This window comes from Cucurbita pepo, chromosome 12 (assembly GCF_057944985.1).
Source record: "Cucurbita pepo subsp. pepo isolate OVF chromosome 12, ASM5794498v1, whole genome shotgun sequence".
Taxonomy (NCBI): domain Eukaryota; kingdom Viridiplantae; phylum Streptophyta; class Magnoliopsida; order Cucurbitales; family Cucurbitaceae; genus Cucurbita; species Cucurbita pepo.
Window position 1 is genome coordinate 13,042,206 of NC_141809.1, and position 27,825 is coordinate 13,070,030.

The 27,825-nt window shown below is 36.1% G+C and overlaps 4 protein-coding genes across 9 annotated transcripts; 2 read left to right on the forward strand and 2 right to left on the reverse strand.

The window, feature by feature from the left end:
• Positions 1–70: 70 nt before the first annotated feature.
• On the forward strand, positions 71–2,972 carry LOC111806485 (uncharacterized). Of its 2 annotated transcripts, none has more exons than XM_087128826.1 (2): positions 71–299; positions 2,450–2,972. In XM_087128826.1, the coding sequence occupies exon 2, from the start codon at positions 2,478–2,480 to the stop codon at positions 2,757–2,759; it is 282 nt and encodes a 93-aa protein (XP_086984952.1). In that variant the 5' UTR covers positions 71–299; positions 2,450–2,477; the 3' UTR covers positions 2,760–2,972. The 2 variants fall into 2 exon arrangements, with proteins under 2 accessions (XP_086984952.1, XP_086984953.1); XM_087128827.1 differs by lacking the exon at positions 71–299 and adding an exon at positions 336–1,081.
• An 821-nt stretch (positions 2,973–3,793) lies between these two features.
• On the forward strand, positions 3,794–18,004 carry NUDT3 (nudix hydrolase homolog 3). Of its 2 annotated transcripts, none has more exons than XM_087128788.1 (21): positions 3,794–4,001; positions 4,859–5,038; positions 5,905–6,000; positions 6,676–6,772; positions 8,203–8,336; positions 9,210–9,291; positions 10,213–10,299; positions 11,863–11,969; positions 12,235–12,406; positions 12,516–12,769; positions 12,872–12,953; positions 14,002–14,067; positions 14,499–14,576; positions 14,759–14,854; positions 15,164–15,270; positions 15,384–15,552; positions 16,473–16,556; positions 16,662–16,756; positions 16,831–16,921; positions 17,007–17,153; positions 17,738–18,004. In XM_087128788.1, exons 1-21 carry the CDS (start codon positions 3,922–3,924, stop codon positions 17,810–17,812), a joined length of 2,379 nt encoding a protein of 792 aa, XP_086984914.1. In that variant the 5' UTR covers positions 3,794–3,921; the 3' UTR covers positions 17,813–18,004. The 2 variants fall into 2 exon arrangements, with proteins under 2 accessions (XP_086984914.1, XP_023547744.2); XM_023691976.2 differs by having other exon boundaries at positions 5,905–5,982.
• Positions 18,005–18,715: 711 nt separating this feature from the next.
• On the reverse strand, positions 18,716–21,160 carry LOC111806603 (nuclear protein). The gene is made up of 5 exons (XM_023691978.2): positions 20,754–21,160; positions 19,803–20,020; positions 19,524–19,652; positions 19,184–19,315; positions 18,716–19,095 (listed from the first exon to the last, which is right to left on the reverse strand). Exons 1-5 carry the CDS (start codon positions 21,061–21,063, stop codon positions 18,982–18,984), a joined length of 903 nt encoding a protein of 300 aa, XP_023547746.2. The 5' UTR covers positions 21,064–21,160; the 3' UTR covers positions 18,716–18,981.
• Positions 21,161–22,348: 1,188 nt separating this feature from the next.
• Positions 22,349–27,722, reverse strand: WRI4 (Integrase-type DNA-binding superfamily protein). 4 transcript variants are annotated; one of them, XR_002816833.2, is made up of 9 exons: positions 27,416–27,722; positions 27,236–27,318; positions 27,079–27,087; positions 26,896–26,984; positions 26,693–26,766; positions 26,560–26,610; positions 24,809–24,885; positions 23,140–23,808; positions 22,349–22,538 (listed from the first exon to the last, which is right to left on the reverse strand). XR_002816833.2 is itself a non-coding variant. In XM_023691977.2 (8 exons), the coding sequence occupies exons 1-8, from the start codon at positions 27,580–27,582 to the stop codon at positions 23,273–23,275; spliced, it is 1,086 nt and encodes a 361-aa protein (XP_023547745.1). In that variant the 5' UTR covers positions 27,583–27,721; the 3' UTR covers positions 22,922–23,272. The 4 variants fall into 4 exon arrangements, 1 of the variants encoding a protein (XP_023547745.1); XR_002816834.2 differs by having other exon boundaries at positions 22,349–22,572; XR_002816832.2 differs by having other exon boundaries at positions 22,349–22,584; positions 27,416–27,721.
• Positions 27,723–27,825: the final 103 nt, after the last annotated feature.

Sequence of the window (27,825 nt, forward strand, 5' to 3'; positions counted from 1 at the left end):
GCGAAATATGCCGTTTAATAACCGTTTTAATGGCGGCCACAGCCCCATCCAAGAGCCACCCACCATCGAAGGGGCCGATTTACATAGCTACCACTCATCACCCACCCGCCAGCTCTCTCTATATATGGTATTCCCACGTTTTTTTCCAACTGTGGAGACCGCGTGGACGGCCTTTCAGGCATCTTTTTTCCCGGAGCCGAGGCGCGGCCAAACCCACGGCTCCACATAAATATCCATTCACCTCCTTCCGTTTAATTGACATCCATTTTCGCGTTGGGTTGTTCGCGGGTTTTGATTTTGTAAGTCCCTTTCTCTCTCTCTCTCTCTGATTTGATGTTTCACAATGATGTTAATCGCTTGAAATTTCCTCGATTGGGGCTCGGCTTGTCGGATTTTGGCTGTGTAATGGGAAGTAGGTTTGAAATTTCCGCGATTGGGTTTGGCCCCATCGATTGGCTTCGATCTTCCTAGGCCACGCATCTCATGAGTTTCTTTGTTTAATTCACTCGCGGTTGTTTATTTGCTTGGTTCCTTACGTTCTTTTCGGTGGGGGTTGAAGAATTTAAGCCACGACTTCGAAATGATAGATTTGGGATTAATTTAGGAACATGGAGAAAGAATTTCATTTCTGCCGAATGTTCAATTGAAGAACCTATGTAACTTTGTGCTGCTTAAAATGTTAGAATATAAAGGCCAGAAACATGGGACTTGCTCATATTAATTAACTAATAAGGTCCAATGTCAAGCCAAACATCTGTTCTAAAGGTAACGGGGGAAATGTTCTGGCCTACAGGTACACCCGAATTTTGGGGATACTTGCAGGTCGTTTTCATAATTTTGACAATTAACGAGTCACTTTAATCCTTATTTATGAGACGTTCTAATCGCTAGCTTTTTAGCTTATTGAATGCAATTTACTGGGTTTTATCAAATTGTTAGGCTGCTTTTCCAGAACTGGTCTTTTCATGATGTCATTTTTTCCCCTTCGTTTCTATTGCCATTAGACCTTGGCCTGCCTATCTTAAAGCTTAAAATTTCTGAAGCTATCCTGATTGCAGTTTGATTGTTGACGGAAAGGGCTGTAAGTTACAACAAAGAGTTATATGATTGAGTTGTGTTGATTTCATATTCTGGTGATGTGCTTTCTTTTTATCTATTTGGATAAATTTTGAGGCACCTTTTGAACCTGCTTGGCTGCTTCTTGGTAGATTTGTCAGAATATGGTTTTCTAGATTATGTCATTCTTATATGATATTGGTGCGAAAGGAGATCTTGGCGAGCCAAAATGCATTGGAAGTAATTGTTTGATGAGCTGTTTCTCTCTCAATTAGACTGTGTCATACATCATTGAATGCTTTACCATATTGTTTTCCTCTAATATGTGTGTGTATACCATCCATAAATTATGATTAGTAACGTCATGCTTTTGGAGTGGCGTATCCACTTTTTGGAGTGGGGCACCTTCGGTCTTTTTGGAGTGGAGTATCCACTGATCCCTCGTCAACTTGGTCGATAATCTTTTCTTTCCTCTTCTTCTTTCCAAGAGATATGCTTAATGGGCAGAGAACTGCATTTTTGGATTAGTCGTACGATAATGTTTTCTCCGTTTGTTGTGTAAGCTTACGTTAGTTGTCTGCTATAAGATAGCTAGTTTTGGGGTGTTTGTTGAAAAGCTAATCCGACTTGGCTTTGATCTCTCGTGACTTGTATTTAGTCCTATTTGCCATGACTGTTTTGGGGAGGGTTGGTTGCCTCATGCTTACTTACATCAGTTGGCAATGGAAGAGTTGAGAACTACACCAGGGTTGGTTACTTGTTCGCATGTGTTTTGCATCCGTTTGTACTAGAGCTAAGAGATTGAGAGTTGTGCTAGTGTATGAGATCCCACATCGGTTGGAGAGGGGAACAAAACATTCCTTGTAAGGATGTGGAAACCTCTCCCTAGCAGACGTATTTTAAAACCAACTGACGACGATACGTAACGAGCCAAAACGGACAATATCTACTAGCGGTGGGTTTGGGCTGTTACAAATGGTATTAGAGTCAGACACCGGGCGGTGTGCCAGCCAAGACGCTAGGCCCCTAAGGGGGGTGGATTGTGAGATACTACATCGGTTGGAGGGAGAACAAAACATTCCTAAACCTCTCTCTAGCATATGCGTTTTAAAACCGTGAGGCTTAACGATACGTAGCAAGCCGAAGCGGACAATATCCACTAGCGGTGGGTTTGGGGTGTTACATAGAGTAGAGTGCCAGTGGTTGGTCTTTAATTGTATTATATCTGGAATGTCTTGTTCTAGGTGAAATCACCATTAACAATATTAGAAACAGAGATCAATTACTCTTCCTCAAAATATGCTACAGACCCTGCTCTATGAACTCCCCTCTTGTCGTGAACAAAAATTAAGAATCCTGTGGCAAGTTATCTAATCTGTGCTGTACATTTCAGGCTACCTGAGGAGGTTGGATCATGCAACATGGTTCTTGACAGTGCACTGTCTTCTCCTCACAGGAGGTCTCCATCATTCTGTAAGTCCTTTACGGATGAGTTGGATGGTTGGTCGACTCTCGTTCGGCGACATCGCTTCCTCCTGACGGCACTTGTCCTCCTGACTGCTCTTTGCACAATTTACCTTTACTTTGCTGTCACCTTAGGCTCTTCCTCCTCTTGCTTTGGATTGACTGGGGCGCAAAAAGCTGAGTGTCTACAGGAGCTTGTAAAGACTTCCATGGCTAAAGGGAAGCTGAAAATTCTGTGATACTAGGGAGCTCGCCCCTTTTGTTTGGAGACTTGAAAAGAAGAGGGAAATTTTTTGAAATCAGTCAGTTTGTCATACAAGGCCGTGTGGTAAAATCTAAGTGAACTCTCTGTACAGTACATGATGTCTGATAAAAGATGCATTCTTGATATCTAAAACAAACTTCAAAAAATGCCTTAGTTACTCATTTTGGTGCCTAAGATGCACATCAAATCTGTGTTGGTTGACTCGGGAATTGCTATCTCGATAAAAATTGATAATCGTAATCGAGAATAGTTCTAACCTATCAGTCTAAACATATACAATGCCGCTGAGAAGTTCGAGTTTTAAATCTTCTTCTCCACGTGATAAACTAATATAAATTTATGAGATTGAGTTATCGTTCATTTGACGTTCTTCACATCACATAAACTCAATTTAGAAAAACATCTTTTATGTTATACACGTATAGATATTTAGGGTCGGAAGAATATTGAGAATAAAATATTTTAAATGAGAAGTAAGTTTTGAATCGAATAAGCTCAAAGCCAAACAACTCTCGAGCCCAACCAACCATGTCCATGGACCAGTCGAGCTGAGAGATTCAAGAAGTGTAAGTGGTAAGATTGACTCTTTGACCTTAAGACAACTCCACAAACCCTAGGGATGTCCAAGCAATGGGGAAAAGCCTATATGGCCACATCACCCTCCAACCAACTCTAGCTCGACGTACTTTCCAACTCTATTTTGATGACTCGAGCATCAAAGTCGATGCGACAAACACTATATTTGTATATAATTTTCTTCGATTACAAGTCATCTCATCTTGAATTTATAACTGAAATGATTTCATGGGAATCGAGAGATTATACATTTTTCAATAATGTTATTATCCATTTCAAAATTATGAAGAAATGAATAAAAAAGCAATTTAAAGAAAGAAATCTTGGAGAGGGTAACTTGGAGTGAGAGAAAGGGATGATGCTATACATGTACACATTCACCCACGCATACATACACACACACACACATATATATATATATATAAACACAGCATCATCCCTTTCTCTCACTCCAGCTTACCCATCGCTCAGCCGGAGAGACTGAGCTGGTTACTATCTGGGAGAGCAAACTGGAGAGACCGAGCTGGTTATCATCCACGCCCATCAATCAAAGTTCATCAATGGCTGAGCCTCACACGCAGGAGGAGCATTTCGACGTCCTTACCAAAACTGGAGAGAAGACTGGAGTTTCCAAGCCCAGGCACGATTTTCTTTACTATCCTTATTCTTCATTTTGTTTGCTCATACACGTTCGATTGGTTGATTGTTAATTTTAGACCGCAAAAGTAGTTTACACGAGTAATAATTGGCACGTTCTATCGCTGATTGATGCAGTGATTTTTGTTTGATGCGAGTTCCTTAGTTTCTAACTATTCATCCATATCCATCAAGATGATGGGACAGTGATAATCATACTTTTCGTCTTCTTCTTTTAATGTCCGTAGGCCTTTTGGTTGTGTAATTAGATGGGTTTCGTGTCTCATTGTCGTTGAAAATGATGGTTATCTAGCTTCCAGCTTGAAACTTAATCCTACAAACTGCCAAGTGCTAGAACACCGAAGAAGTCAATTCGTCTTCTTGTTGCTGTGATCTTTTTTTTTTTGTTCTCAGCTGCAAACAGGGTATGTATCACTTTGTGTAGTTGTTTGGGCTCGATCTTGCTCAAGAGTATCATGTAACCCATTATCTGTTGTATTTTAGCTGTGTATTCTGTTATCTGATAGTTTCATTTTGTGTTAGTACTAATGTAAACTGTTCGTTAAGTCTTATGTAATTTCTGATTCTTATGGAGTCTGTATATCCATATATTCTCATGGTATCGGAGCACGTTCTCTGATTTTCTTTTCTCTTTCCATGGGTGTCTTCTTCTTCCTTCCACGACTCTCCATAAGCTCTACAGTGATGAGTGTTTCGACTGAGATAGATTCGGAAAAAAGTAAATGAAAAAAAAAAAAAAAAAAAGGAAAAAGATAAAAAGGATTCACCATGTGATTATTTTTACTAAACAAGCTAAATATTTCTCTGTATCCATCATAAATACTTTACTGGACAATACAGGGGAGCTGTTCATAGAGATGGGGACTACCATCGGGCTGTTCACGTGTGGATTTTTGCTGAGAGTACACAAGAGTTACTTATCCAACTACGTGCTGACTGCAAAGACTCTTGGCCTGGGTTGTGGGATATATCCAGTGCCGGCCACATATCTGCTGGCGATTCATCACTCGTGACAGCTAGGTAATACTGTTGATGGTTAATTGTCTTTTCATCTAACTAATCAGTTACCGTTCATGTTTTAGGTTTTAAGACAACAGAGAAGCTTCTATTAAAAGATACGAGCATTCTCTATTGAATGCAGGGGTCAAATTTCATTTATCATATTATCATTTAAATTCACGGTTTCAACTCTGTCAATGGAGAAACAAAAATGTAGAAAATACCTCATGAAGTGTGTCAACTTAATCAAGGAGTTGACAGATTCCAGTAACGGTAAATGAATGTTTTGTGTATGATAATTATAAAGATAACTTTTCTGGATGTCCCTTAGTTCCAGAAAATTATTGGCATACAAGATAGCAAACTAGATTGCTGGATTCCAATTCTGAGTGTAGTTTGGTTTGTATGTTTTAATCCTGCTAGGCTCAAGGCTTCTCAATTGAGTTCACTCCCCAGCTTAGTGATCATTATTCTTCGAGTGTTCTTTCCACAAATCGGGATGCTTTTATTCATTCTTCCTCACTTATTTTGTTATTTTCCTTTTCTCCTTGTTCTTTCTCCTTTGAGAATCCGTGTCCTTGAGCATTTTTGCTTCTTTTAATTAATCAATGAGGAGTTAGTATTTGTTAAAAATCCATTTTCTTCTCTAATTAGGCTATTGGATAAATACTAAGGAAAGCCTTCATACTTTTGTCTTGAAATGACCTGATTAGTTCTGGTTACCTGTTCAAGGCCTCTAACTTTTCTTTTTGATTATTTTCCCTGGCTTGGACAATATGGCACCATTTGTTGGTTCTACATTGTGATTTCCTGGTGTTTCATTCCACTGCTTTCTAAATCATTTGTTACTGAAAAAATGACGAAGAAATCTACATGTACTCTTTCAGGAGGGAGCTTCAAGAAGAGCTTGGCGTTATTCTTCCAAAGGACGCATTTGAAATGATATTTGTTTTTCTCCATGAGACGTTAGTGGATCGTTCCAAGTAACCGTGATAAAATTAGACATTGCATATGATGTGCTTAATTATATCCCCGTTTTATCTTTTAAAAATAAATTTTATAGCTAAGTTTCTCTCTGTGATCAGTTCAATGCCTGCATATTGTTGATTTTTTTTTTTTTTGGTTAAGAAAAATTTTATGCATGTGAAGCAGGGTTTTCCATAGAAAATTTACCAGAATTTTGTTTTTGAAAGTAAGATTTCTCCCGCTTCAAAGTCTATGGCTTGAGTCCTTGCTTTCCTATCAAGAGAACTTATAGTATTGTATTTGGAACTCCATGGATTTTTTCGATGGAATTTTGTTTTCTATATAAAAAAAATTATAGGGGTTTCACCCTCGTAATTTTTTTCCTTCTCCAATTCATTGATCATGGACAATATGCACATTGATCCACAATCTGTATTATTTTAGGTCTGAACATCTTTGTTGGCAGTGTAATTGATAACATCTTTCAATGCTATCCAACAATATCTAGAGGTCATGTCAGCATTTTTTTTTCTTGTATGGTAGAAATAACATATAATATGACATCTTGTAAAGTGTATTAACGGTTGGTATACATTGGCATATTAGTTCAATTCTATTTTGAGGTCTTCTAACAGAGTCAACACCTGTATTGCTTGTTATTTTTAATGATTTGGCCTTGGATTGATATACAGCATCACAAATTGTGGACAATTTATCAATAATGAATTTGAGGACGTGTATTTGGTAACAACATTGGATCCAATCCCTTTGGAGGCTTTTACTCTTCAGGTTAATCATCTATTTGTTTCTCATTTAATCTTAACTAGGAATATGAGTCCTGCAGCTTTCCCCCCTCTTCTTTTTTGACATGTTAAATTTTGTTTGTGCTTCCATAGCCAGCAAAGCATTCTTGAAAAAAAAAAAAAAAAAATTCTTGAAAGACGTAAGACATTGACTTACGATATTTGAACTTCTAAATTTTTGGTAAGGGGTTTTGGGGACAAAAAGGTAGTATAGAACCAAATATATGCTTAGGTTTGAAACGGATTTATCAGTAGTTGTCCCCACCCGCATATGTTAATTGGATTAAACTTCTCATTAACTTATAAGCTCCAATGGTAAGATTACATAGGTGTGCTGTGAGCCTGTGACCTTCATCCTAAACTTGCATCTTCTAACATCTTCGAACAAACTTGGATATACCTCGCCTTTCTATTCTAACAGTTAAATGTAGTAAGAAACTAGAATGCGGTAGGATGGTTTGATAATGGCGACCGTTCTTTTCAACTCTTCAGCACTTATTCTTTTATTGTGGAGACAGTAAGAGATGCTGGAGTTTGATTATAGGCTTATTGAGTTCACAAAGAATCTTCCTTACTTTGACTAGACAGAACTTACACCTGTTGATTGGGAATAGTTCACCGGGAAAACAGATATTTCTTGGAAACTGGGGCTGCAAAAAAATTATAGAATTTTGAAGACAGACTTGAGATCAGGTGGAGATGGCAGTAATAAAGGCTATTCAATGCTTCTGCAAAAGCAAGTTCAATATTCATTTGATGTAGACACTAACCAGAAGAGAAAAATCTAAGATTTAAATCATATTTCGGTTCCTGTAGTTTCTTATTTTTTCTATTTTAATCTCTAAACTTTCAAATTTATATTTTAATCTTTAAAACTTTCAAAGTCTTTATGGTTAATTATATGATAATCTTTTAACTAAAAGTCTTAGTTTGTTCGAAAACTTGATGTCTAACTCACTATGTATATTTCAACATTTATTCACATAGACATTACTATGAGAAGTTACATGGCCATAAAACAGGCAAGCATCTATCATCCACACTGATAGATGTCAAGAATAATGGAAACGAAATCGAAGAGAAAACCACTATGGTTTGGTCTAATGGTCAATAAGAGCCAATAAAAATAGTAAATGGCTTAGAGGGAGTAAATCCAAACCATGATGACCACTTATCCACGATTTAATATTCAAGAAGTTGTCTTGACAACAGAATGAAAGAGGGTCTGATAGGTATCCCAGAAAAAAGAAAAAGAAAAAATGAAGTAATTGCACATCTTCGTTGTAGTCCATGCTTGAGCTTCAAAGGCTATTGCAATTAAATGAATTATGTGCCTAAAGAAGTAATGGCCAGAATGCATTAGAAACTGAACTGTATGAGACTATGAACATATATTTTGCTTTAAATTTGATGTAGGAATCAGAAGTGTCTGCTGTTAAATATATACATTACCTGGAGTATAAAAGCTTACTTGCAAACGAAGATCCTGGGTATGTCCCATATGATGTAAATGGGCAATATGGTCAACTTTTTGACATAATTACACAAAGGTACGTTGTTGACTGGTTTAACATTCTCGAAGAGATGATTTACTTTTTTTCATTATGAATTTTGTATTATTCAATTTTCAAATAGAAACATAGTGAACGATCTTACTTGAACAAGATCTGTTGTATAGGCTGTAGAACTGTCTCCTTGAGTTCCAATAGAAAAATGGTGAAATTGATCTATTGTAGGATGAAATATAATATTATAGCAAAGCCGTCAGCCTTTCATCTCTTCTATCTTAAAGTAGTAATAAGAGATGAAACATTTTCGCTTACCTTCTTTGCCTGAAATATCCGCATGTTTTTTTGGGTCTTTTCATAGGATAAATTGTAATATATTCTACCTTTTGGGCTTTTGTACATCTAAATGCATCTTGGTGGTGCCACGGATATAGTTAATTCTTTTCTAATTACCCTATGACCCTTTTTGATTGGAAGGTCTAGTTACCCTATCTCTCTTCCCCCGGCCCTTAGATTGTTACTTTTTCTCCTTTTGTTCTATTACACACCTTAGGTTTCTTATTAAAAAAAAGGAAGAATAAAAATAAAATAAAATAAAGAACTGAAGTGAGAGGGAGAGAGAGAAAGAGCATTCTTAAGCAAGAGTAAGATGTAATCTATTTATGTTGTGGTGTATAGTAAGTCGTAACACCACTATGCTTCAATCTTATACATGCAACAACGATATAATCTACATGGCATGATATGTAGATTTTACATTTAAAAATGTATTTCGTCAATTAGCTGTAATCTCTCTCACTCTCACTTGCCCACAAGCCTGGAGGTTCTAGGATCTGAAGAATCTCATTTCTTGATTTCGTACAGGCAAAGTTATTTTTGCACTTGACCCCATTTTCCCCCTGCAAATTTACTTAGGTACAAAGTGGACAATGTGGCACGGAGTTTAACTTTACAAAAGCAACTGCAACGCTATGCTTCTGTTTCACTCAATGTTGAGGTAGCTACCGTTTTGAACTTTTAGCTCTATCTGGCTTATGTCAGAAGATGCCTGTGCGTTTTGTTTATAATATTTGATTTTATAACGATTCAGAGTTTGCTATCTCTAAATGTTATAGAAGGCTTTTTATTTATGAAGTAGGAAAAATATCTAATTACGCATGTTAAGGTTTGTTGCTCCTACTTTATTTTTTTTGTTATTATTATTTTCATCAGAGAACTGAAATTATCATTGATCAACATTTTCAAATGAATGGGAGAACAATATGCTCTATGAAGAATTCTAGTTGCCTAGATACAAGTAGATATAGAGGGAAAAAATTCTGCAAATGGAGGGGACAGGCACCTCAAATGACATAATAAAGGAAACATGACCGAGTTTCCTGTGTATTGATACTCTCATGACCGAGTTTCTAAGTATATCTCCAATATCTTCTCTTGTGTTCTTTCTTTTATTCCTTTATCACAGTTGTATAGAAGGATGAACTGTGCATTATAAGTGTGTTGAACTTTGAACTATAGGGTAGTAAAGATTCAAAAGCAAATAAAATGCAAGCTTAAAAAAAATATCTCTATCAGATTTTGGTGTAATGCATTCAGTATTTTAGAAAAATAGTTATGTTTTCATCTTCATGAAAGGGCACTTGGTTTTTTTAGATATTTTTTTTTTTTATAGATCTAACATTTAATGTTTCTAAAAACTTAGACATGGAAATACTGGTGGTATTGAAAAATAAGTTTTTCAATTCTTAATATAAACAGGAACTTAGAAAAACAAATGCAGCAACTCGTTGATGGGGCTTTAAAGAAACTTATTCCTTGTGCTGACACGGTTTTAATGCAATATCCAATGACTTTTTATTATTTTATTTTCTTTCTACTGGCGTTTGCCTTAAACAATGAGTGTGTTTCTTCTCTGTAGTTGGAAGGGCTTACAGATGCGGATAAAGAGGCTCTGGATTTACTTATCAAGGCTGCTGCAATAATGGATAAAATATTCTGCCTGCAGGTTCGCATATACATTTTGTGAAGTAATCTTTTAGGGGAGACTTTTATAGCTTGCTTGCTTTAATTTTGTGGGCATAGGAAAGATACAATATGTGGTTAAGAGTTAGGCTGAAAAGTTCTTGAATGTTCTTTGATTAAATCAGTTCTGTGATGGAATATCTCTCAAGAGACACTGAATTTGTTTTGTTACGCAAGAAGAAAACATGTTGACACAGTTTAATCTTATCAGTTCTGTGATTGCAATAAAATCAAAAGATGGTTGAGATAACTTAAGCAGGATGGTATCTGCTCCAAGGCTGTTGCATAATGTTTTAGTGTATTAGGCACTTCCACTAAGACAAGGATGATATTTTGAATCTTTAAACTCGTGGCTATTGGGCTAGGTATGAATATTTTGAGTTTTTAAAGCCTGTATCGGCTGGGTGTCAAGGGCATATTTACCGTTTCCTAGTTTCTTAGAGGAAAGTGATTAGAGTTTATGTTGTTAAGTTGGGGTTGGGCAAATGTCGAGTTCAGTGAGTATTTCAATTTGATTGGATTTGGAAAAGTAGGGGTAAGGCTCTTCAGATCCTTCCTCTGGTTTCCTTATCAACATCAACATATTCTTAATTCTTTTCAAATTGGTATAAGAGTATCCATTCTGGTGACAATCGCGATGGCGTGGTGGAAACCCGGTTGAATAGGTTCGAAAAAGATTGTGTATTGGGAGTTTGGTGAATTGAGGTAAAATGATAGAGTAACTTTCTTACGAAAAATAATGATTTTGGTGCAATAACTAAATTGCACACTACGAGGTAAAATTACATGGCAATCTGCGTGAGAAGTAGAAAGAGGATTGTTGGAGGTAAAAATGCTTGGCCAGAGATGCGAAAGGAAAGGTAACTGCTACAAGTGATTGAACATTCAAAAAGTGAAGGGAGGAGAGTACGTCGGCCTGAACAAAACCCAGAAAGTTACTGTGGTTAATAATGAATTATTTGTTTTCCTGGTTAGATTACTAGATAGTTACTGTGGTTAATAATGAATTAACCACCTTTGTAAATAAAGCCCATTACCCTGTGAGCTAAGCCTGATATAAAGGCCAAGGCTTCCTTTTGTTCAATGTTTCCCAAAGAGGATTAAATACTGCCACAATGCTTTTTGGTCCCACCAGGGACCTGTGAAAGAGTAGAGATAGAAGCAAAACATAAACGAAAAAGTGGTAGCATCCACCAAAATGAACGGATAATGGAAATATTTCCTACCTTCTCAAGAATAATAATAAAGCAGTGGAAATGATTCTCAATTTTATTCCGGAGCTCACCAGTTAGAAATCATTTGTTATTCTTTCATAAATTCATTTGTTATTCTTTCATAAATTTAGTAAACTATAGGAATGAGAATGAGAGAGAATGATCCATTCCGGCATTCTCTTTTCACTTTAAAGGGAATCCTTTCTTTGTTTCTATTTTTCGTTCTGACCCTTCTAAATCAAAAAGCTTTATGAAACTGGTTTGTTTCCTAAATCATTGATTGATGGTGATGAGTTCGTCTAGAATTTATGGTTTCATATTATTTTGTCCAGGTTTGGTACAGTAATCCAGATTTAAGAGATTGGTTGGAGAAGCATGCTGCTTCATCGCAGTTAGATGAATTGAAGTGGGCCTATTATCTGATTAATAAGAGTCCATGGTATGTTTTCTTCAGATCAAGATTTTTTACAATTTTACTAATGTCTTAATTTTTTAATGTTCATGCACTTCTGCTTATATGTGCATTAATGCGGCGTCAGTGGGTGGCTGGTTGCAAATTGCAGCTTTCTGTATTTCTCCACTGTCTGCTAATCTTTTTTATTTTTTATTTTTCTTTCTTTCATGACTTAGTCTTCTTTGCCAATGTGTTTTCTTAAAAGCTGGACTAATCTCCACCTCAATAAATTATGTTTCACTTTCAACAGGTCTTCCCTTGATGAAAATGATGCATATCTTACTACTGCAGATTCGGCAATAAAGTTGCTTCCTGAAGCAACTAGGCCAGTTTGTGGGTGGTGTGGCCTGAAATATAAAGCTGCATTTCCATTGCAGAAACCTCCTGGTGCAAATTTCTACCCTCCTGACATGGACAAGATGGTATGCAATGAGTATACTTAGATTGATAAAGAAAAAAATGATATGCGTTCATATAAAAGAAAAAAGATTTAAGATGCAGCGTGTGCAACCTCTTGTTACAATCTTGTAGGAATTCAAACAATGGAAGGACAGTCTGACGGAGGATCAGCAAGATGTTGTTGCAGGATTCTTCAGCGTCATTCGAAGACATAGTGAATCTAACTTAGATTTGTCTATTTGCAGTAGTGGTCTTGATAGCACAAATCCTTCGGAGGGTTCTATTTATGATTTGTACAATGTACCTTTTTCCCAGGAATATAGTTCTTTCCTGTCAAAAGCCGCTGAGTTATTACATAAGGCAGGAGATATAACTAGCTCTCCCAGGTAAGAGTTTTCCCAATTTTACATTTTACGTGAATTTTGTTAATTTCTGAATCTAGATTATTCAGCTTACAATGTTTTCTGAAATATTTTTCCTTTCTATAGCTTGAAGAGATTACTACATAGCAAGGCAAATGCGTTCCTCTCAAATGACTACTATGAATCAGATATGGCATGGATGGACTTGGTTAGTTTCACAAGTTCATTACATTTGCATAGTATTGCCGTGAATGCAATACATATCTAGTTAATTTGTTAGACATGGATTGCTACAATGGGAATCCTGAATGGGGATGTATAGGAATTGCTTAGGTACAGTTCTCATTTCCAATGTGTCAGTTGAACTCTTTTTGCTTTTGTTTGTTGCCTTGTCTTGTCTCATTTTTGTTTGTGCGTGTGTTCTTATTAATAAGAAACAGAGAATGGGATATATTTAAAAAGCACCAAACCGAGGAACAGCTTAGGGGCGGGGGGGAGGGAGTCAGTGCTCCCCGCCCAAAAAGCTACAAAAGAGGAGAGCCTTCCAATCGGAAACAATTATTAAAACTAGAAACATAACAGAATTTCATATGATTTGAACACCACCAAGGAAAAGCATATTGTGCAATTTTACAAAAGAATTTGATGTTTTCACTTCTTCTCAAAATATTTTTTAATTTCTAGAGAGTTTTGTTTTGTTTATTTTTCTTTTTCGGTCTAACACGTTAAATCAACCAAAAAGCATGAATTTGTTGTTTTTGCAATTTGCATGAGATAACTAATATCAAAGAACGTGAGAGACTATGCCGTAGTTTGAGTCATTAGTGTTCTCTTCCTCGTTCATGTCCTAGGTAGGGCTTTTGTTGTGGTGGTGATGGTGAGAAAAGGTACTTTAAATGAATGCTTATACCAAAGCATGTTTCTCCTATAGTTTTTGTACATTTTCTTTTTCTTATTGATGAATTATTGAACTTAAAATATACAACAACATTAATTGATCATTGCCACATCTGATCTATCTAATTATGGGAATTTAATAATGGATGTAATTGACTATTACCAGCACCTAGATTTATATTCCATAGCGAGAAAAATAGAGAAGGAAGTTGTACTTGATAATTTGTTTTGGTGTTCTATTTATAAATACGAGTCTTCAAGTTTTGCAATATTAACAATGTATATACGTGAGTATTAGACCATTTAAACAGCATTGCTGTTCCTTTTCTCTCACATTGTGTTTCTTCTCACATTTGTAGGACTCTAAGTTGGATGTTACCATTGGTCCGTATGAGACCTATGAAGATGCACTTTTTGGGTATAAGGTACCTATTAACTCAGCTATGTATTTTGCTTAGACATTGATTGTTTTTACCTTATTGGAATAAGCTGGATTCAAGCAGCCATATCTTTGTTTGGTGGCTTGAAATTCTTTTGAGAACTTTCTTTTCCTGAAACGAACTCTTTTTTCCTTTAAAATGAGAGCAAGATGTTGTGATATATCCCATAGTGTGGTTCCTGTTTGGAACTCTATTTATTGGTTCCTATTTGGCACTCTATTTGGTGCCAGGTTTTATATCAAACGTAAATTTACTGATTGGTGTGATCCTTTCCGTACAGTGGGGCTTCATTAGTATCCTATTTGTTACTAATTTTTTTATAACAAACTTGAATCTACTGGTTTTCTAAAACTATCAGTTCTTGTCAGTTTACAACCTTCATATGCTAACGATGCTAAATTTTTGGATTGCATCAGGCTACATTTGAAGCTTTCATTGGAATTCGGGATGATAAAGGAACTTCTCAAGTAAAATTTTTTGGTGATAATTTGCAGGTATTTTTTGAACTGTCCAAGTCACATTATGTTTTCTTTTTTGTTGGCTTTTTTGGCTTTTTTGCTGTCTATAATGCACATCCAAGTTTAGTATCCAAAAAAGGTGACTTTCTGATCTTTTCTTGGAAAAGAGCAAAGTTTTCCCCCCTTGGAAAATAGTTCTAATGGAGTTCTTATTATAGGTTCTGGAACAAAATCTCCCTATGGACAATGCATACAAGTCAAAAGATGTTAGTGCTGCTCCCATTCGGGTTGTCCAGCTTCTCTACAATGCTGGGGTGAGTTAATTTTTCACGATTTTCACAGGTTCACATAAAACATTCGTTTATTTCATAAGACATGCTTTTCCGTAGTTTTATGTACATAAGTTTTATACTGAAAGATTGTGGAAAGAGATGCATATCTTGTGTGTTTTACTTGAGAATTGAGAATTATCATATCAAGAAATTGGATGGTAATTTATTGAAAATAATTGTGGAGACCAGTAGTTTCTACATGAATTGTTCAATAGCTTTGGAGTGGCAAACCTTGCTAATCTATAAAGTAGATCTGTATGACATTGAGATTAATTCGTTGGATTTTATCAGGATGTAAAGGGCCCTCAGACTGTTGCTTTTAATTTGCCAAATGACGAGCGAATTGTGAAAGACCGAGGAACATCAATGGTTATGCTTAAGAACGTTTCAGAGGCCAAGTACTGTACATTTTCTTTGTCGTGGATTCAACTGTCATTTTATCTTAACTTTGGATTCTCTTTTGGGAAATTATTGGACATATTTAGATGTGCTTGTTTTCACATTTTTCTAGGTTCAAGCATATTCTTCAGCCTATTGCCGATGTTTGTATTAAGAATGAGCAACGTGGATATGTGGATTTCGATTCTTTCTTTACTCATACAATTTGCCATGAGTGTTGCCACGGGATTGGACCTCATACCATAACACTCCCGAATGGTAAAAAATCAACCGTGAGATTGGTTAGTACCATAAATTTTCTGTTTTGATATATCTGATTGTCATTAGTTCTCTTTTTTTTCTCTCTCTTCTTTTTTTTATTATTTTTTTATTTTTTATGCATATTCCCCTTGTACTGAGACAAAAATCTATGCGAGATTGTTAAGTTGAGTACTAATGTACTGTAAGTACTACAAATTTTATATTTGATGTTGTTTATTTTATCATTCTGGATATGAATGTTGCTTTCAAAATTAGAAAAGAAAAAAAAAAACACTGGTTCACATGTTGTCCTCACTTTTTTTATACTTTAAAAGTATAAAAAAACTAATAATAAATGGAGCCATCCCTATTCTCTAAGTTATATAGATTTATCGTCTAGACTACATATCTAGTGACTTTAGTTGAAGAAGAATCTGTTGAAGGATTTAAAATTTTCGACTTGGTTAAGAATTGTAATTAGGTTGTAAATTTCATCAGTTGTGGTTCTCATCTTTGTATATACAAGGCGTTTCTTTCATATAGTGTTCATTCTTCACCCGACTATCAAAGTTCTTTATAACCGAAAACAAGATGTTTGTTTTCTGACTTTCTTGTTCTATCTCATAATTCTTCCGACTGGAAATTTCGTTTATTCTTCTGCAATTATGTCTCATGAATGGAGACAATTTCTTGGCTCGGATAGAAAGAGACCGTTGTGCTGCTGGTTGTTGAATCTGTTTGGGCTAAATTCTAGATGTTTACTTTTGTTGGTGTGTTCTGTGATTCCTAAGACCATAAATTTGGTTGGTATTTTATGAATGGAGCTGTGCACTTTTCTATTTCGAGCAATCTTGTGGTCTTGATCCTGCTGAATAACTCGACCCTCCACATCTATTTTTTGTTCCCAGGTTTTATTGGAGGCCTTTCTAGTGTATTATCGTATCTCTATTTTTTGTTACAGGAACTGCAAGAACTCCACTCAGCTATGGAGGAAGCAAAAGCTGACATTGTAGGCCTTTGGGCACTGAAGTTCCTCAACCTCCAGGTTGGTTGGTTGGATCCATCGACCTTCTTAACTACAGTATTTAAAAAAATTCTTGGGTTCACCGATCATCTATTTACTTATTTAATATGTTGGAATTTCAATCAGGGCCTTCTACCAGGAGCTTCATTGAAGTCTGTGTATACTACTTTCCTTGCGGGATGTTTCCGGTCAGTACGTTTCGGCTTAACGGAGGCTCATGGGTAAGCTAACTTGACATTGTTTCTTCCGCTTATGTTTCCTTGCCTAGCATCTTAGATTTTCGGTTTATTGGCAGAAAAGGGCAAGCCTTGCAGTTCAATTGGCTACATGAGAAAGAAGCCTTCGTTTTAAATCCAGATGAAACATTTTCTGTTAATTTTGACAAGGTACAGCCCTAGACGTCTAAATTTCATCTTCAAATGAGTTAGTCCTTGTAGTTTAAGTGTATGAGTCCTTTATTTTTCTTTTAAGGTGGAAGATGCAGTTGAAAGCCTAAGTAGGGAGGTACTAACAATACAGGCAAGAGGTGACAAGGAGTCAGCAAGTCGGCTTCTTCAGAAATATGGTGTCATGTCCGAACCATTGAAATTAGCATTGCAAAATTTAGAACGAATCCAGGTAAACGCTAACAAATAATACAGAGTCACTATTACATTCAAAGATTGAAAATTCCAGTAATTACATCAAGAACATATATCTTAATCTTTTACAAATACACCACCCTATAATTATTGACTCCTATTGATAAACCATTGAATAATTGAATTTTTTCAATAAAATATGACTTAAAATATACTGTTTTGTCAATGAGATATAGAATTGGTAAATGAGTAAACTAAATAGTTGTTAAGTTGATGTGATATACTAATGATTGGACATCTTAATTGGTTGATGTGTTTTAATATTTATGAATTCTGTTTCTTATTGAATTATGCCATTTTGAAGTTTACCCTCTATTTGATTTACTGAATTAATCTTCAATGTTCTTCATGCCTATATTCTAGGAACGAAAATTTGAAGGTTGTAGATTATAGATGGGGTTTAAAAAATATATACAAAAGAAGATCATTTAAATGAAATGCATCATAGCCAAGTTTAAATATAAGACACTGATAGTCTATTAAAGGTGAACTCATGCTGTAAATTTAATACTATATCGATGATTAGAAACTAACTAGTTCCCTTCCACTTCACAATTTCAGGTACCTGTGGATATAGCTCCCGACTTCCCCATTGCCAACAAAATATTGGGAAAGAAGACTTTGCCTTTATGCTGAAGGATTAGTATTGGAGGCAATTTGGAGTATGATTATTGCTATGGTGTGTAATAATAATTTGGCTGTATCTCTCATGTTTGAAGAGTGTCTTTTTCCTTCAAGAAAATGCATTAAGAAAATGCTTATTGCTATGGTGTGTAATAATAATTCGGCCATATCAGATGTGTAATAATAATTTGGCTGGATCTCTCATGTTTGTGGAGTGTCTTTTTCCTTCAAGAACATGCATTAGTAATATTTCTTTTGCCCATCACGGGCTTTATTGAGCTCAGACACAATGTCTTATACTAAAAAGTGTTATATAATTTACCTCTGAATAATGAATTGATAATTTTATTAGGAACCGTGACACTCCGAGATGTTAGGATATCATGAAATTGTTTACTTTTTTTAGTATAAACTTTTATGACTTTGCTTTTGATTTTTCTATAATGCCTCGTCCCAATGGAAACAGTATTCCTTATACTAACATGAGACTCCTCTTTACAAATAAAGTACACAATAGAGCCTTCCTTAAGGCCTATGGAGCTCTCGAACAACCTCTCTTTAGTTGGGACTTGACTCCTTCTCTGGCTCTCTTTAGTTGGGACTTGACTCCTTCTCTGGAATTCACAATCTCTTTAGTCGAGACTTGACTCCTCTGGCAGACAAACCACATCATCAGTTTCATACTTGAGTCACACTTTTGCCTATTCGACACTTGAGATTTCATAGACATGGCTAAGTTTGATATTGTCTGAGACTCTCACTCCTTTCCCCAACGATCCTCAATAAATCAACCATCCTCAATAATGTTAGGGTTGCTATTTCCTTCCACATTGCTCTAATGTTGGCATCGTAAAATTTCATGTTTTTTTTTTTTTTTTTTTTTTTTTTTTTTTGTTCGCAAGGAGTCTTCGCATGTGTAGAAATTTGATTAAATCTCTCTTAACATTATTGATGGATTTTTCTGTTCAGAAGTTCAGGATGGTACAGATGATGAATCCTTCTCTATCACCAACTGAAAGAGGCTGGGCCCAGTTCAAACAAGTAACTGGAGGTGATTTGTAGATGACGAACACAGGTACAAAATCTACTTCTTAAAACAAAAAGAGAGTTCTTCACTTGGATTAAAGCCAACCGTTGTGCAACAGGAAATCCATTTGATAGCAAGCAATACAGGGTCATTCCTAGATAACTTTCAGCTCCGCAAGCCAAGCGGTATGCAGGGGGCAGGGGTCGGGTTTTCCACCAGCAATGGCTTTCTCGGAGAGAGAATAGAACCACCCGTTTCGCCATTTGAACTGTGTAAGTAAAGGGATTGTTAGCACAAGAAAAAAAATAAAAAGGTATTGAGGGAGCTCCCAGAATTCCCTTTTGATTTTAATCTACCTCTTTTACTGCCGTGGGGAAGTGAGCCACAGCCCGAGAGTATGCACATAATCTTTCCTCTATACCTTCTTCAAACACCAACTGCCTTTCAGCTGCGGCTGCAGATGCAAGTTCTGCAATGAGGCTAGAAACCTGCAATTATAAATTTGGATTAGACTGTTATACGTAACGGCCAAGTCCACCGCTAGCATATATTGTCCTCTTTGGACTTTCCCCTCGATATTTTTAAAATGCATCTGCTAGGGAGAGGTTTCTACACCCTTATAAAGAATGATTCCACAATGTACATAGTTGAAGAATTATGCAGTAAACTTATTGCATGAAGAAGAAGGGATCTTACTTCAGAGCGATAATCCTTTTCCACAGCACCCACGGTCGCACCTGGATGACGTGCTCCAACGAGCATAAATGCAGAAATCCAAATCAGCTTCTCCAACATTTGTTTCTCAAATGCTTCCTTGTCAAGAACCTAGCTTACAAACATAGCCTTTAAAGTTAATGTGTATATGGAATAAAAGAATATCATAAATGACACATATACACATATTTCTATAAAGAACATTCATGAAACATCTCATTGTTTACTTCCATAAGAGGCACATTTCTTCTGTGGATTTACCTTGCAGGAGAGGCCTGCAGCATTGAGCCTTCCTGCTACGGCAGATGCCCATTTTCCATACGCGGCTGTCAGACCTTCAGGATTGGTATCCGTTAATCCATCCACAGGAGCCTCTCCCAGCTTTGAGATAGCGAAATATGCTAACACTTGATTCACATCATTTAGACCTTTGCTTTCATACCAAGGGTCCAGCATTCCATTCTGGAAAAAAACCAAATCTGCTAGATTGTCAATATCCATTGCCAAAGCAATACAGCATAAGCCATTATATGATGAGATATTCCAAATGGGAATACCCTAATTTCTTCTTAAATTCGAACGTTGGATTAGAAATGCAACAACCCAAGTATTGTCCTCTTTCACTTCAAACTTTCCTTCAAGGCTTTAGAACGCTAGAAGAGTGCTAGGGAGAGATTTCCACACCCTTGTAAAGAATCTTTCGTTCCTCTCTAACCAATGTGGGATCTCACAATCCACCCCTCGGGAAACATATTCGTTGGTGTGCTCGTGTCTAACTTTGAAACCCTTTGTAACAGGCCCACCGCTAGCAGATATCATTCTCTTTGGACTTTTCCTTTCGGATTTTTTCTCAAGATTTTAAAGTGTTTGCTAGGGGAGGTTTCCACCCGAAATGAAATATGGAATCTCACAGGAAATGTGAGTTGATTGCATATGGTATGCAAGCTTGGATATTAAATTGAGTCACGAAGTCCAGACGTGAACTACAATACCAATTGGAAAGGAAATGAAATGAAATTTGGTAAACTTGTACCAAAAAACTTGAGCTGAAGCTGAGTTTATGGGAAAGGCAATGAAAACAAGAAAGCTCATAAACTTCGAATTCAAACCCCATAAAACGAGATGGGAGTGAAGCATATCGTCGCCAATAAAATGCGTCTCGATTCAAATAAGAGAGAAAATAAAGACAATAGCACGATTCGATGATCATACCGTTCCACCTCGATCGAGGAGTGGATTCAAGAACAGCTTCAAGATCATCATTTCTGGTACAAACAAGGATAGGACCTGGAAAATCAAGGGGCACGGACTCGCCTCTCTTCACCAAAAAATCTTCGCCGTTTCCCATGTCCAGCAGCGCCCTCCCAACGCGCCCACTTCCGACTATCACAGCGGGTACCACCTTAGTTCCGGTAGCCGCGGCCATGATTCTCAGACGGCGATCGCGAAATTTAGAAGCGGGTTTAGAAAGTCGAGACCAGAGGGAAGAGCTAGAGATTGTGAAGGAAATTGCGGCGGCCATGGCTGAGTAGGAAATGAACCAGGTGAGCTTGAAGTGACATTGTTGTGTGGTTTGTATAAGCAGAGAGAGTCAGCGTGGGTTTTCAGAGAGTGGCTTTGAGTGGCGGAGAAGAAGATAAGCTACTCGATCTGTGGCCATGGCTGCGCCCACCGACCTATCTGTAAGTTGTTTATAGGCCCGATGGGCTTTTTTATGAAAGAAATATGTGGGCCTAAGCCCACATAAGGCGTAACAGTATTTGGGCTGGGTTAAAATTTGTTGGTCTAAATCAAACACTAAATGGACCTATCTGTAAGTTGTTTATAGGTCCTATGGGCTTTTATGCAAGAAAAATATGGGCCTAAGCCCACCTAAGGCTTAACAGTTTTGGGGCTGGGCTAAAACTTGTTGTAAGTTGTTTAGAGGCTTGATGGGCTTTTTATGTGAGAAATATGTTTTTCTAAGCCCACCTAAGGCTTAACATTATTTGGGCTGGGCTAAAACTTGTTGGTCTAAATCAAACACTAAATGGACCTATCTGTAAGTTGTTTATAAGTCCCATGGGCTTTTTATGCAAGAAATATGTGGGCCTAAGCCCACCTAAGGCTTAACAGTATTTGGGCTGAGCTAAAACTTGTTGTAAGTTGTTTGTAGGCCCGATGGGCTTTTTTATGCAAGAAATATGTGGACCTAAGCCCACCTCAGGCTTAACAGTTTTTGGGCTGGGCTAAAACTTGTTTGTCTAAATCGAACACTAAATGGACCTATCTGTAAGTTGTTTATAGGCCTGATGGGCTTTTATGCATGAAAGGCCCACCTAAGGCTTAACACTTTGGGCTGGGCTAAAACTTGTTCTATGTTGTTTAGAGGCCCGATGGGCTTTTTTATGCAAGAAATACATTGACCTAAACCCACCAAAGATTATTTGGGCTGGGCTAAAACTGTTTTTGTCTCAAGTTCAACAATCAAAAGAACGATTGGTGACAAGAAAACGTTTGTATATCTCGCCAATCTCCCTATAACGCTCTGTATCTGAATCCCCTTATTGATCTCAGGCACAGCCGTAGCTGCAGCGACGGCGGTGGATTCTGGCAAGGTAAGGAAAACTTGATCCCCAATAAGAAGGTAAGGATTCCGGCACTTCTCACTTGTTTTGGTTAACATCTTAGTAAGTTTGGTGGTTGATTATGAGATCTCGGAGAATGAAACATTTGTTATAGCGGTGTGTACCCGTGAGGATGCTGGCACCCAAAAAGATGGTGAGATGTCACATGAGGGAACAAATTATTCTTTTTAGGACAATATGTGCATTGATTTACATGCTTTTTGTTTTCATTTCAAACTTGATCAGGAAGGGAAGGGACGGCTAAGTATAAAATATCATATACGGGATCAGGTTCATTTGCTCACACATTGTAGTGGAGTGTTAAATTGTGTTGAATTTGAAACAAGTTTGCAGAGGCTTTTCGCTTCATGTTCGTTCTCAGGGAACCCGTCTGAAATCAATCCCGGGCCACACGAAATCAATTCCTAAGTAGTGAGCTGGCGAAGTACGTTAATGAAATATATACAGGTAAGCACTTCAACTTCCAACGAACCAAATCAAAATCACTTGCGACAAAAACGGGCAACCTTATTAAATGCATATTAAAGGGATGCATAAGGTCACAAAGAGGCAAACTTCAATCGTATTATATACTTTTACTTCCAGGTTAATATTTTATTATTTATTGTAAAAATTATTGCATCAATTAATTAAAAAAATAATAATTACTTAAATTAAATATTGAGCTGGACAATTATATTAACAAAAATGATATTTAAAGTTTGACGTACTTTTCTTTCTAATTTGTATTATTTACAAAAATGAAATAATTCATTCATGACAAATCCTCGCCCTTTTTATTATAATTTAAATTTCTACTAAAAATTCCAATCGCTATTCTCAATGCATGCAATATTTCTACTGTTGCATGCTGATGAATTCTACGGGGGGTGGGGGATGGAATTAAACGCTTCCTTCTCTCATTCTTGTGAATAAGAGAAGGCTGTGGAAAAATAAAAAAACTAATTTTGTTTATAATTTTAATTAATTACCTGCCTCAGGCCACGCCTCCATTATCGCCGTTCCCGATATTCGTAATCCGCCATGGCCATGGCCGAAGTTATTTTCTTGTGCTGATCTCGTCGGACGTTAAATTCCTCAATCCCCTCTTTTGATGCTACCTAATTAAGCATCGAGTGCGTAGTGAAAAATTGATGAAGGTAAAAACGAATTTAGATACCCAAAAATGCCGTCGTCGCCTTCGGCAATGTCGTCGGAATCTTGAGTACAATCGAAGTAAGTTTGAATGTCGTCGGGAATACAGCGGCGAGGCCGGTCAGATTCCGGCGGCGTCTGTGGAGGGTCGGCGGTGGGTTTTCTTTCTACTATATCTTTAAATTTTGAGGAATGGAGTAGAAGCTCCAGCGCCTTCGACGAGGAGGAGTCACCGCCGCCAGGTCCCAGTGGTGGCGTGGAGATGGGTTGGTCGGAGCTCGAACATTGGGACGGAAAGGTGAATTCAAGGAGGGATTTGGGGTCCAATTCTGAAGTCGTTTTGCCGGCGTTAGGGCTTGGTGGACGGTTATTATTGTTTGGGATATCTTGTTCCTCCGGACGGAGGCATTTGATGTAACGGCTGAGGTCGAAATTTGTAACGGCGTTAAGGCCACGGTATTCTATGGCAGCCATGTCGTAAGCTGTGGCAGCTTCCTCTTGGGTAGCTGTGAAAGTAATAATAATAATAATTAAAATAAATAAATTGAAGATAATAATATAAGAGAGAGCAAATTTAAAAAAAAATAATAATAATAAATTGGAGATCTTAATTTGTATGCAAAATTTGGTGGGAGGATATTGAAAATTTTATGAAATGATGTGTCAAAATGAATAATCTTAAATGGCTGGCCATGCAGCAGTTGAGGTTTGGTGATCTACATCCCAACAACTGGATTTAGTTGCATATATATTTAAATATTTTAGTTTATTTTAGAAAGAAAAAAATATTATTAGCTTTTTTGTTCAAATAAAAATATAGACAAGTAAAGGCAATTTGTCTCAATTTTTTTACGCCCAAAATCTAATTTACTTCATAAAATAAAAAACAAAACAAAAAAAAAATAAAATAAAAAACAAAACAAAAAAAAAATCATGCTTTGGAGAAGAAAACAAAACAATGTACTAGTGGTGGACTTGAATCGTTACAAAAAAAAAAAAAAAAAAGCATGATTTTATAATTAAAAAAAAAAAAATCTAAAGAAAAATCAAGTGGAAACAATCCCTACCCAAATAAAAAAAAAATAGTTATCCTAGAACAACTTTATTTTATTAAAATAATGATAACAAACCGCTAGCTATCAAACAAAACCTTCACCATTTGATAATATATCTTAAAAATGATGATGGTGTAGTAGATTATAGCATACTTTTCTTTTTTTTCTTTTTTTTTTTTTAATGAAATGACCAAGTTTCTTTATAAACAATATTATGGGTTTTTAGAGCATATTCATGAATATGCAAGAGGCAGATGATAATATAAATTAATCTTTGGGTGAAAGGAATAGGATGACATATGGGACTATACACAAGAGAAAGAGATAATAAGACTATTCATATCCATGCCGAGTATTAAAGAGTGTAATGTGGGGTGTCAACGTTATGAATATTATAATGTTGGTTATGTTCATGAGAAATAATGATTTTTTAAAAATTTGAGGAAATTACCGTATGTTCCAAGGTAAAGGTATTTGTTGCCAAACACTCTGCCGATTCGAGCTTCCCATCTTCCATTATGATGGTGCCTGCAGCAATGTAATCATTTTACACCAACCCAAACCCAAACTCTTTCAATTTTCAAGTACTAAACATCAAAAAGAAAATGTAAAATGGAGTAGATTATTAAATGGGAATCTCATGTTAAGAAATTAAGAGTATAATTATAGATATATAGTCATACATTTATAAGTAAATGATTATAAACGGTAAACAATACATCTTTAGAGGCCTCTTAGTGAAACTAAAAAAAAAATTATATGAGAAATTATATTCAAAGCGTAAAATATCATACTATTTGTGTGAATCTGTAATTCTTAATACCAAATACGTCAAAATTACGGTTTTTTTTTTTTTTTCATAACATACAAAACATGTCAAGATTGTCTTCCATCTTGAAGTCATAAATATGGTTTGTTTATTCAATTTAGTTGAAACTACTATATCTACGAATATAGTAGTAGTTAAATTTTAAATTTTAAATTTTATGCCCAAATAATATCATTATTATTCCTCATAATCTCTATCATTCAAGAATTCAATGTTGTAACAAAAAAAAAAAAAAAAAAAAAAAAAAAAAATTATGATATGAACTCATTCAAGCTTACCAAATAAAAGTATATTACATGTCAGCAACCATGTGCAGCATTTATAACATTGCAAAAATAAGGAAGAACACAAGACAGTTTAATCTCTAAAAAAAAAAAAAGAATACACTTCAATCACTTAGTTTTCTTGAAGTTCAATAATTTTCAAAGAGTTTTTGTTAGTTAAGAATCCAGTTGGACAAACAGTGCATAAAAATTGATCAGCATAAACTTTTTTTTTATTTTTTATGGAGAAATACCGACATGTAGTTTTTTTCTTCTTCTTGGTTAGTAGTTGAACGACGATATCATTAATTGTCCCTACTGTGAGTGGAAAGAGAAATTTCACAAATTGATAGCACAAGGAAACTGGAAAAAAGGCAACGTAGAAAGTTAACCAAGAAAGTTCCACACGCAACATGTTAGATTTTTCATATATTTGCATAAGGCAGATAGACAGCTACGGAGTGTTTGACTTTGGTTATGAAAGGAAGCCTAGTTTACATTTGATGCATAAAATTGTTTTCCAGAAGCTACAAATTTACTAATTACATGGATAACATAAGCCCAAGTCATGCATACCTTTTATACTATGAACTAACTTTTAAATCATAAACCAACAAACAGATGGGTAGTTTCAAAATTAAAGCTCTTGCAATACATTTTTCTAGCAATCCAAAGTCAACAAAAGGTATAACAAATTTGTAGGAAAAAAAAAAGAAAAAAAAAACAGAAATTACACCAAATTTGTAATAAGTTGTGTAATAAGTTCTAAAATTTTTTATTTTGCGTCTAAAATTTTTTTTTACACTTTTAAGTATAAAATTGAATTACTTTTTAAAATTTTAAATATGTTGTTGAAAACTTATTTACATGTTTAACATTCAAATAATAACTAGATACTTTTAAAAATTAAATAAATTTAAGGTTAAAAGCTAAATTTATAAACCTTTTAAAATATTTGTTTCCATGGGGAAAAGAGAAGTTCCCAATTTCTTTGGCAGAATCCACTTATTATTATTTTTAAAATAAAAACAAATAAACAGATGTCACACAAAAACTAATAATCTTCTTAATAATGAGGCAACAGTCGTGTTATAGTGGAGGTTATGGTACCTTGCTACACCTCTGTACTTCGAAACCCCGCGAGAAAAGCCGCTACTCTTCCTGTGGATTGATCTCATAAAAATGGATATGGATTCTAATTTAAGGTTTAAGCAGAAATAAAATCTCTGGAAATGGTAATTACCTTCTCAAATATCCAATATACTCCTCTCTTGATTGACCTTCCATTTCTTTAAGCTCGTCTTGGTATGTTAATAGCTACAAACAATAAGATCAGAGGACTTGAACAGATGATCTTCAATCAATTTCTTGATTTCCTCATAGGCAAAAGAATAAATAAAACAAACAAGTGAATGCGGAACAACAATCGATCAATTGGAAAATTACTGGAAAGTTGAGAACAATTTCAGTTCCCCAGTACTTGAGCGCAGCAAGGTCGTAAGCATGAGCCGCTGCTTCTTCATCATCATACGCACCTGTAGATCAGAAGAAAACAATAGTACACATACTTACACCGATCACTCTGTTTCAAGGCTAAATCGCAAGTCAAAGTTCAAATCGCAGAAATACCTAAATACACTGCGCGTTTCGGTTCAGATTCCACGAATAAACCACCACACCGCAATACAGAGGCATAAATCAAAAGATCAAAGAACAGTAAAATCAGGATCGCAACCAAACATCACAGATTGAAAGAGAAAAAAAAAAAAAAAACAGATTACAGAACCTTGTCTTCCTTTCTTATTCTGTCCTTCATTCCAGCAATTCTTATCCCACAAATGCGCCTCATACCGTCCCGTCCATCTATGCCTAAAGTAAACCAAATCGATTCAAGAGAGAAAAAAAAAAAAAAAAAATCAACCGATTGAATAGCTTCTAAGTTTTAACCAAACCGATAATGGCTAACCTGGTGACTCCGCGGTAAACAGAGCTACGCTGAGCGGGAGCATCTCGAGGAGTGGACTTACGCGTACGCTTGAGTACCTTCTTCTGGCTGTGATGGACTGTAGAAGACTGAGAATTAGCGGTGGTAGAAATGGAATTCTTGTGCGGCGGATGTGAGATCTTGGCCATTAAAGCAAGCGAGAAGGAGACGGAGTGGGAAGAGGGAAGTACGTGAAGAAGCGGAAGAAAGAGGGAGAGTAAATGACCGAGTCATCCAATGGAAAAGGGCAAATTTAAAAGGGAAGGGAAAAGAAAGAATAAGCAAATATATAGGGCGACAGATGGGAGCTGTTTGTTTGTTTGGTATTGGTATATTTGGTATCGATAGTGTAAAGCCAGCAGAAGAGGAGGTCGGTTTTTAAATCGTATGGC

Coding starts and splice junctions, on each gene's coding strand:
- NUDT3 (XM_087128788.1), top strand. CDS start 3,922: ATGGCTGAGCCTCACACGCAGGAGGAGCATTTCGACGTCCTTACCAAA. Junction 15,271..15,383: donor AAGAACGTTTCAGAGGCCAA/GTACTGTACATT, acceptor ACATTTTTCTAG/GTTCAAGCATATTCTTCAGC. Junction 16,757..16,830: donor GGCTTAACGGAGGCTCATGG/GTAAGCTAACTT, acceptor GTTTATTGGCAG/AAAAGGGCAAGCCTTGCAGT.
- WRI4 (XM_023691977.2), bottom strand. CDS start 27,582: ATGGCCAAGATCTCACATCCGCCGCACAAGAATTCCATTTCTACCACC. Junction 26,767..26,895: donor AAATTGTTCTCAACTTTCCA/GTAATTTTCCAA, acceptor TATTGTTTGTAG/CTATTAACATACCAAGACGA. Junction 24,886..26,559: donor AAGTACAGAGGTGTAGCAAG/GTACCATAACCT, acceptor ACATTGCTGCAG/GCACCATCATAATGGAAGAT.
- LOC111806485 (XM_087128826.1), top strand. CDS start 2,478: ATGGTTCTTGACAGTGCACTGTCTTCTCCTCACAGGAGGTCTCCATCA.
- LOC111806603 (XM_023691978.2), bottom strand. CDS start 21,063: ATGGCCGCCGCAATTTCCTTCACAATCTCTAGCTCTTCCCTCTGGTCT. Junction 19,653..19,802: donor CTGCAGGCCTCTCCTGCAAG/GTAAATCCACAG, acceptor TTTGTAAGCTAG/GTTCTTGACAAGGAAGCATT. Junction 19,316..19,523: donor AAAAGGATTATCGCTCTGAA/GTAAGATCCCTT, acceptor TTATAATTGCAG/GTTTCTAGCCTCATTGCAGA.